Source organism: Nicotiana attenuata, unplaced genomic scaffold, assembly GCF_001879085.1.
Source record: "Nicotiana attenuata strain UT unplaced genomic scaffold, NIATTr2, whole genome shotgun sequence".
Taxonomy (NCBI): Eukaryota; Viridiplantae; Streptophyta; class Magnoliopsida; order Solanales; family Solanaceae; genus Nicotiana; species Nicotiana attenuata.
The window spans coordinates 53,384-63,409 of NW_017672585.1; the positions used below are offsets into that span (position 1 = coordinate 53,384).

The 10,026-nt window shown below is 41.0% G+C and overlaps 1 protein-coding gene across 1 annotated transcript in view; it reads left to right on the forward strand.

Moving 5' to 3' along the window:
* Positions 1–207: 207 nt before the first annotated feature.
* LOC109213750 overlaps positions 208–10,026 on the forward strand; it is a 21,284-nt gene continuing 11,465 nt past the window's right edge. The window contains exon 1 of the mRNA XM_019377581.1: positions 208–375. Within this exon, the coding sequence (XP_019233126.1) occupies positions 208–375 (168 nt within the window). The remainder of the gene's footprint in view (positions 376–10,026) is intronic.

Consider the following 10,026-nt stretch of genomic DNA (forward strand, 5'->3'; position numbering starts at 1 on the left):
TATCCGTGTGTTATCGACCACATCTATAAGTAGGGGGCTGCATAGACATTTAGGAAATTACCCTCTTCTTTGTTATTCTATATCGTGCGATGAAGTGAAATGTGAAAGTGTCTATGTTTAACTCGTGCTCTGCTTCGAATTTTTCAGTAATGGCACCTAAAGAGAGCCAGACTCGGTATTGGGGCCAATGCCACCCCGAGTGTGGCTATGGATCATGTACTTGATGTCGTGGGTGAGAGTGACTCCCCAGTCTTGAATCTACCTGGCCCATCTATTCCAGATCAAAGTGTTCATGTTCCTGCTGCGACAGAGGGTGCTACCATCCCTCCCGCCGATATTCCTTATTCTGATGCGGTTCCAGCTTCCTGTCCCGGGGTTCCTGATGGGGACCTTAGAGGATCCATCCGAATGTTGACCTAGTTAGTGGCCGCTCAGGCCCAGAGATCTCATGATACCCCTGCGTCCTCCAGCGGACAGGGAGATTCCTCCAGCTCCAGAGTCAACCAGTTTCTGCGGTTAGCCCCTTCAGAGTTCTCAGGCACAGACCTAGAGGCCGATCCGCAAGATTTCCTTGATGAAATGTATAAGACCCTTCGAGTGATGAAGGCTTCAGAGACGGAGGGAGTTGAGTTGGCTTCATACAGGTTGAAGGGAGCAGCGTATTCGTGGTTCGAGATGTACGAGGATTCCCGTGGGGAGGGAAGACCTCCGGCTAGATGGGATGAATTTGTAGATGCATTTATGGACCACTTCTTGCCTACCGAGACAGTGGCAGCCGTGCCACTGAGTTTGAGGTCCTCAAGCAGGGCAGTATGAGTGTTTGGGAGTACCACATGGAGTTTGTGAGATTGTCCAAGTATGCTCCTCAGTTAGTGTCGACCATGTATACTCGAGTTCGGCGATTCGTTCAGGGCCTTAGTCCTTTGGTGGTGAATGAGGCTGCTACAGCGGCCTTACACTCGGATATGAATTATGGAAAGATTGTGGGATTCGCTCAGGCCACAGAGGCTAGAAAGTTGAAGATACGGACGGAAAGGGAGAGTAGCAGCAGAGCCCGATCAGTAGGTCACTCAGGGAGACCCGTTCAGGGGAGAGGGCCATCATGGCCATCCCAATCATATGCTCAGTCTTTAACGAGCGCACCGCCATCTGTGCACAGTCATCCGCAGAGCAGTCACTCAAGACTAGGTTCAGACACTAGGAGACCCCATCAGTCCGGTCATTCTGGAGGAAGATCACGGCAGCAGAGAGGGCTCCATGCCCCAAGTGTGGGAGGTTCCATTCCGAGACTTGTTATTTGGATATCCCGGTGTGTTATAGATGCGGGGTGAGAGGTCATATCCAGCGGGACTATCGTGGGCCCAGTCAGGGCATGGGTAGGGGATTTGCTCAATCATCTGGTTCTTCAGCCGCCACATCATCTGTGCGTCCTCCAGCCCCATCAGGGCGTGGTGCAGTTAGGAGTGGAGCTCGTGGTAGAGGTGGACCCAGCCGGTTTTATGCTTTGAGTGGTCGCCAGAGTGCAGAGGCTTCTCCAGATGTGGTTACAGGTATCTTGTCTGTTCAGGCCATTGATTGTTATGCTCTTATTGATCCAGGGTCCTCTTTGTCTTATGTCACCCCATTCATTGCTTCAAATTTTGGGATAGAACCCGAACAACTTCATGAGCTGTTCTCCGTATCGACTCCGGTTGGTGATTCTATTACAGCCGCGCGAGTTTACATGTATTGTGTTGTCATGGTATGTGGTCGTGTTACCACGGCCGATCTTATCGAACTTGGCATGGTGGATTTTGATGTGATTATGGGTATGGACTTGTAAGGCCCCGGAAAATTTTGCTAGGCGATATAGGATTTCGGGGTGCCAGGTAGACTAATTGTAATATTTTATGTGCTTTAAATATGATTCAAATGAATTGGACGTGGTGAATAAGTGTATGAGTCATGAAATAAGTGATGTGAGGTCCAAAGGGAAGCCTAAGTCTAAGCCAAGTTGGAAAATTTCATAATAGGCTATGATTTGAAATGAGTTTGCACAAGTCCTCACTTTGGAAGAGCATATCTTCGTGTATATGATGAGTTGTGGGATGCACAACCTATCAAATTAAAGCTCATTGAGTCCAGTTTCCGACGCATCAAACCGTTCGTCATTTGGAGGTGTATACAGAAAGTTATGACCATTTTCGTGTCCCTTCCGTCTCCAGCGCCATGGGTAGCACCGGGCGCTAGCCGTGGCGCCAGGAATTTTTGAGCTACTGGAATCAGCGCCACAGGCAGCGCCCAGCGCCACCTGTGGCGCCCGAAACATTTTATATACACAATTTCGGGGTTCATTTTTACCCATTTCATTTGGACGAACTTGGGGTTCTTCTTTCACCCTCTCAAGACCTTCAACTCCCCAAATCTTCAAGGTAAGCAACCTCCATTTACTTGGTGTAAAATTCCATCATTCCTACCCTAGTATTGATGAAATCTTCTCATAAAACACATAGATTTTCAAGAAATACCTTCAAGAACTCAAAGGAGGGTTTTGCAAAATTTGTTCCAAAAGGTAAATCCTACATCTTAGACTTACATATATGAATATATTATGGAAATATGAGTATGAATTAAGTGTTGGAACTCTTGGTGTAGGGATTGGAAGCCATAAGTTCCCAATATAAATACAAAATTATTGTAGATATTGAAAGGGTGATTATTTGATATGATTTATTGGTTGGGTGTGAATGGATGGTTACACATCTGTTGTTGGAAGTTATAAATTGGTTAGGAATGATGGTAGAATAAATTGTTGGTTAATGGTGATAGTTGGATGATTTAATACTATGGTTATGAGATGAAAAGATTTATACCTACAAGGCGTTTGATAATATGCCTAAATGGCTTAAGTTATGGAATTTGTTACTAATATTGGCCATATTGAATGTTGTATTGTAGATTGAAGTTGCTTAAGTGTATTGGATCATTGTAGTATCATTATGGGGCGAATTTGAGGTATGTATGGCTAACTTTAACTCTTGTAGAATCCCCTTGTTGTGACGAGCATACGGTATGTGTACCCTGTATGAAAATATGTGTATTGATTGTCTTAGTTGATTTCCACACCACCATGTTATATGGGATTGTGAGAAGTGATTTGATGTGCCTACCTTATTATGTGCAAAGTTTGTAAACGCTTGAGGATACCGACGTGGAAGTATGAGTTAACGAATGAAAGAATGTTAATGTGTCCAAATGTGGGAATGTGTATAATGGCTAAAAACCCTGCGTGGTAAGTAATGAAAGAGGGTATTATGAAATGACGTAAATAAGTTAAACGATTACGACAACACCTTGTACATGAATTACTGCTTGGTGACAGTTATGGTGCCTTGGGCCCAAATGTATGAATTGTTAATATGAACTTGTGTTTCTTTGAAATGATGATTCTTGTGATGTATTGTTTATGGTTGTGATTACAAAATGTGATTGTCAGGCGGGGTCGGGTTGCGCGCCGCAACACGAAGTAATAGGTGTGGGTTGTGGTGATAAGGGTGGCCGAGGTAATAAGGGTGGCCGAAGTAATAAGGGTGGAAAAGAGATAGAAATCACTATTGAAATGTACATATGTGAAAGTTGTGAAATCATTGATGTGATGAAATAATGTTTAAAGGGGAAAAGGAGAGACCGTGAAACTTGTTTGGCTTTTGTTGTTCCTTTCATGTGCATTTGATCGTTGATTCTATTACTGTTCGTTACTTGTGTATTGTTTGATTTTACTTGGGGTAAAGTTTGTTCATACATACCTGTACAATTCAAATGTACTGACGTCCCTTTTGTCGGGGGCGCTACATTCGTGTTTTGATTATAGGTGGATCTATAGCAGGTACTCCAATCCACCGACAGTAGCACCTCCTCCACTTTCCGTCAGCTGTATTGGTGAGCCCTTTCCTCTCGGGGCCTTGCGTGGCTCATGCCGCTTTCCCTCCCGGAGTATTATTTTGGTATTTGTGTAAGGTATAGCCGAAGCATTGTTGCCGGCATTTCCATATTATTCTTCAGTTGTATTTAGAGGCTCCGTAGACAGGTTGTGGGTAGTGGCGGGTATTGGAATTTAAAATAGAAATATTGATGTTTGGCAATGATGTATAAAACTTGTAATACCTTTAAAACTTGGTATCAGACCCTAAGGTTTTAAAGTGTCCTAGGATGCCTCGGAGCAGTGTCTAGTAGAGTCCTTCTTATCGGTGTGTAGTCGACACATCTATAAGTTGGAGGCTATTCGGAAAATTAGGAATTTCACCCTTCTTTGATACTCCAATCGTGCGATAGAGCTCAAGTTAGGGAGCTGATTTCCTCTCTAAGTCTTATTCTCAAGATTGGTAACCTTAATACCATAATCCGCGAATTTGAAGCATGTAAGGAGGGATTGATCCCACCATTGAGTCCGAGTGGATTGCCCAAGGACTTGTTAGGAGAATGTGTTGAGCTGTGGATGGATTGGTAAAACATATCGCTAAGAGGGGGAGTGTCCTTGTCCCTATTGATGTCTCTACACCATCAGATCGTGTAGTATATCAGTATGTTACCTACCTATGTACGTTAGGGATGTGGAGTCGAGGGGTATCGATTAAGCTATTGCCCTATCAACCTAATGTCATTAAGTGAGTCAAATGAAAATTTCTACTCATTGTATATGTACATCCATATTGAAGAGTCCTCATAAACATGGTCTTAACAAGATGTTGAATGACAAAACATTGCATGTATCGACTCTTTGAACGAGACGCACTATTCGTGAATCCACTCTGTTATGAATTCTCTTATTTACATTCTTGTGGAATTAAGTTCTATAATTATGCCCTTGAATTGAGTTATAACTCTAGGATTGATACTTCCCACTTGCTTTTCCTAAATTCTCACCAAGGGACTATATCCGATGAATTCCTTACAGAATCTTTTCATTTAAATGGACAAAATCTACTCGTTTGTGCCTATACATGCACCGTCGTAAAGTTTACCTATGTGGTGTCAAGTTCCATTCAAAGCATCCCAGCGTTGCGATCCTTCTCGAGTCACTCTTTTACTAAGTTGTGTATATGTCTTATATGGTTTGAACAGTCAATCTACTCTCTTGCGAATATCATCATGAAAGCTTCTCACTGACTAGTAGTATAAGAGCATACCTTAACACCTCACATGAGTGCATGTCAATCGAAATGGTCACCGTGTGCATAAAGTCTCTCTAAAAAAAATGAGATCCTCACATCCACGTCATAGGAAGATCTTGTGTCGCCATAACTTTCGTGTCCACTTGGGACATCCCGCGGTAAGTAGCTCACTTTGTCCTAGTATTGTGATTGCTCGTGGCATGGTCGTATATTGCAGTTGGGAGTTAATATAGCAGAAGCATGTCCAGCTCATAACAAATGTTTACTTTCTCTTTACATCTCCATAACATGTGTTCATTGTGTTCTTTAGTTAATAAATTCATTGTGCTAGTTTCCCCACACTTGTTCGATAACCATGAGAGAACATATCCTTCTATGAGTCATTGTAACACTTCCTTTCTCGTAAGGACCCTTACTAGGCTCTCTGTCCAGACCAAACACACCTTTGGGGGTTATTATAGCACAACGCCTGTTTCTCTTGTTTTTCTGTATTTCATTAGCATCTGGATAGTTCTCAAGTCAAAATCCATGAAGAACTCATTATGAACATCTGCAAACCCTCCATGATTATTCTATACTATCTCATTGGGTTCCCATATCACTTCAAGTTCATCAAGGGTTGATAGCATGCCGCAATTACTAAAATTGAATGATCTCTTTCCGATAATAGATTATCTACACTTGTGCCAGTCTAACGATCTGCTTATCAGTCTAAGTCTCGCCTTTTGGTTTCGGGTTGGCCAAGGAGAAATACACCTAGTAACACATTCATATGTCAAAGCCTTTCTCTCAGTCAAGTCTTATAGCATCTCCCAATGTGGCTTGTAATAGCTGGTTGTGTAAAAGTGTGTTGTAGTGCTTCATTATGAAGTTGAGTTGCTAAACATAATTGGATTATTTTGAATTCTAGAGCTATACATCACGTGACTTCATACAGAGATCTTCTTTAAAAAATGTAGCTTCTCGTAATCGCTTTATATTACCACCCTTCCTAGTGGATACAATGTAAAGGTTACTTCCATAAGGCTCTTTCACTTTCTTTTAATTTGTCTTGCATGGTGTGTTATTTACCCGTAATCTTCAATGCGATATTATCTCAATGTCTTGAATAGTCATCCAACTATACGATTCGATTAAATTCACCTCATTTTTATACTATACAAGTACCCTTTTCTAAAAGGACACTGAAAGTAGGTAAATCCCCCTTTACTATAGACCTCTAATATCTTCGACTTAGTTTAAGCTTGTTGGTTCCAAATGGTGCTCATTAGTTTTGCTACACTACTATCTATTTCATCTGATAACTCTCATTGTAAAATTCATTTACGTTTCATGGCATCAAAGAGGAAGTCTTGTAGCATTAAGGAAGGGGACATATTCCTTTTGTTAGAATAAATAAATATTGCTGGTATTCTTTGTAGATGTTCTTCTAACAACCAGTTATTTGCTCGGCTTATCCATATGACTAGATAACCCAGGTTACTTCTCCTCAATAAATGCATTAAGATTTCTCATTCTTTCGAACTTATCCATATGTGGCACTTTGAGGTCTTGTTTTATACCAACTCGTAACGGTTTTAAGTACTTTCTTGCCATTTTTATCGATCTTCTAGGGCTACGAGGGCTTGTCTCATGGGTTTCAAAAGTAATGATTTCCCTTAAGCTCAGGCTGAAATTGCCCCGATTTCAAACCAAAGTGCGTCCCCTTTTTCCAAAGTCTTAAATGGGTCGGATTGGATGGGTTACGTGGCCTTCTTCTCACTCGACTCTAGAATAATTGACTATATCATTTTCATGTGAAGGGAGTTTTGCTACCCTTGGTGTTACACCTCCCTGGGTGGATAGGAGTGTCATTTGTCATTCTCCCCGGAGCATCATGTTAACCATTAGAACGCCTCTAACCAATACATGATTTTATACCAACATTTAGATGTCCGAGCTATGTGGTTTTACTCGTGAAAGGGGTGAGATTAGATGCCTTCAGATTTTTGCACATACCATGAGCATATTGATTTGGAAGACAAGTTGTCATACCTTTAGTTCTCTCATATAGGGTCAATTGTCAGGGAGGGTTAAGCTGTTTGAGTTATGATAACCTCATAAGTGTTTTAACTTCATTTTCATCCTCATGGGCTTATGGCATAGATTACTTGTGTTAGCTAACGTCAGGAGTGTAATTCCACTTCATGTATTTTGAATCCCATATCGCATTCAAGGTGCCAGAGCATGAATTGATTTTCCCTTCACTCTAGGAAACGACCGGGTCATGTACTTGAATATTCCTCCTTAATGATTCCTATTGCCAATGTACTACTTACCCCTATGCCTCATTTGTGTAATAATTGACGTCGTCACAATGATTAACCATGTCAGCATTGTTAGTTGTAACTTTCGTGTCCCTTAGCATATAACCTCAGAAAGTGCTCTACTCAGCGCATTAATGGATTCCTGAAGAACTCCAGCCTGATCTTGAACTCTGTTGTTCCTCATTGTATTAGATCCATTGGGTATTGTAAGTTCAGGCAAGTCAAAGATGAAGATTCACAGTGTGATCTCATATATATTTGATAGGTAATTTTATGGTCAGCTTATGACAACACATCTTAGAGTAATTGTTGAAGGTCATCAAGGGTTTAGTGTGAGTGTTCGCCTAGAGATTTAGAGTTTGGAGCGTGAGCAGGTAATTCTCAAAATTTTCCCTGAAGATGTTATGAGAATTGATATAAAGGGTAAATAAGCGCATTCCCATTAGGCCGCACTAGGAGTATGAAGTGTCCCCATAGTTGTTCCCCGTAAATCTGTGGATTCACATGCCTATGTCTAAGAAGGCAGGTGGAGATAAATTGTGTATCATTCCGGTGGAAATTATTGAAGGTGAAGTAAATGGATAGTTGGCTTATGCGAGATATCTACTTGTCATCCTTGTTAGGTAAGTTTAGGGGTCGAAATTGCTCCCGTGAATGTGTTCTGGCGAAGTCTGTAGATATAAGAGGCCACATTGAAGGTCGAGAGTGTTGTGGAAATAAATATTTTCTCTTGATTGCATAGCAGTTGGTTTTGATTTGAAAGGTACCTTCTAGGTGTTATGATTTAAAAATGTGCAGTCCATGCCCCGGTATCATCGTGATAAAGTAGTGTTTGTAAAGCTGAGGTTCTTGTCATTGATACATACATTATGGTGCTTTGTCGAGTTGTGGATGTGTTTTTAGGATGGTTTTGGTGGTTCTCTGGCAGGTGGATAGGCCTAGTTACAAAGGAGACTCTGCCGAAATTTCTGAAAAATTTAGGAGTTAGTCAAAATTTAGGGTCTTGAGGTAGGTGAGAAAAGAGATCTATTATATTAAGCATTTAAGTCGGACTCTACTCCTCATTCGAGGACGAATGATCCGTAAGGGGGGGGGGGGGGGTAGAATGTAAGGCCCCAGAAAATTTCGCTAAGTAACCTAGGATTGCGTGGTGCCACGTAGGTTTATTATAATATTTTTATGTGCTATTAACATGGTATACATCAATTGGATTTGGTAAATATGTGTATAAGTCTTATGGTAAGTAATTTGGGGTCCAAGGAAAGGCCTAAGTCTATGAAAAACTGGAAAAGTTCATAATAGGCTAAAATTCCAAATGAGCTTGCACTAGTCCATACTTTGAACGAGCTTATATAAATATGTATAAGGTTTTGTGATGAATAATCTGTCAAATGAAAGGTCTTTGAGTCTAGTTTCCAACGCTTCAAATCGTTCGTCATTTGGACATTCCTACACAAAGTTATGATCAAATTACCAAAGGCTGGAAAAATGCGATCCTGTGTCAGATATGCGATCGCAAAAACCATTATGCGGTCCGCATATTTGATTTGCGATCGCAAATCAGGTCGCAAACTGGACCAGTGTAGCCCAGTTTTGGGCACCGAGCTTTGAAACGCGTTTGCGGCCAGCATAACCATTCTGCGGTGCATTATGTGATCGCAGACCCGCATTCGGAGGGTAAATCTTCCTATTTTATAACCTGACCCCATTTTCATATATAGTCTTTGGGGCTTCATTTGGGGTCATTTTTCCACTGATTTTAGAGAGAGTTGAGAGCATTTTAGAGAGAGAAGGAGGAACCCAACATTCAATCATCCAATCTTGCATCAATCTTCAAGAATCATAGAACCCAATCACAAGTTCTTCATCTAAGAGGTAAGATTCTATACATTAGGCTTTAATTTCGAGTTTGGGGTATAAGATGGGGAGGATTCTTGGGTGTACTACTATTATGTATCCATGTATGTACAAAGTATGTTTGTGGAAAGATTGTTGAACATAAATAAGCAAAGATTGGGTTGGGGAATGAAGGAGAACCTTGAAAAAGAGATTTGAACTTAAGATGCTCAATTAGTATTTGATAAAATGCTCAAATGAGCTGAAACCATGAATACCTTTCTAATTTGTATTCAATTTTGTTATGTCTCAAAGTAGATTGGAATTGCTAGAATTTCCGGAACGTTGTTGTAACTTAAGGAAAGCTTAAACGAGGTATGTATGGCTAACTTTAACTCTTGTAGAATCCCCTTGTTGTGACGAGCATACGGTATGTGTACCTTGTATGAAAATATGTGTGTTGATTGTCTTAGTTGATTTCCACACCACCAAGTTATATGTGATTGTGAGAAGTGATTTGATGTGCCTACCTTATTATGTGCAAAGTTTGTAAATGCTTGAGGATGCCGACATGGAAGTATGTGTTAACGAATGAAAGAATGTTAATGTGTCCAAATGTGGGAATGTGTATAATGGCTAAAAACCCTGCGTGGTAAGTAATGAAAGAGGGTATTGTGAAATGACGTAAATAAGTTGAACGATTACGACAACGACCTTGTACATGAATTACTTCT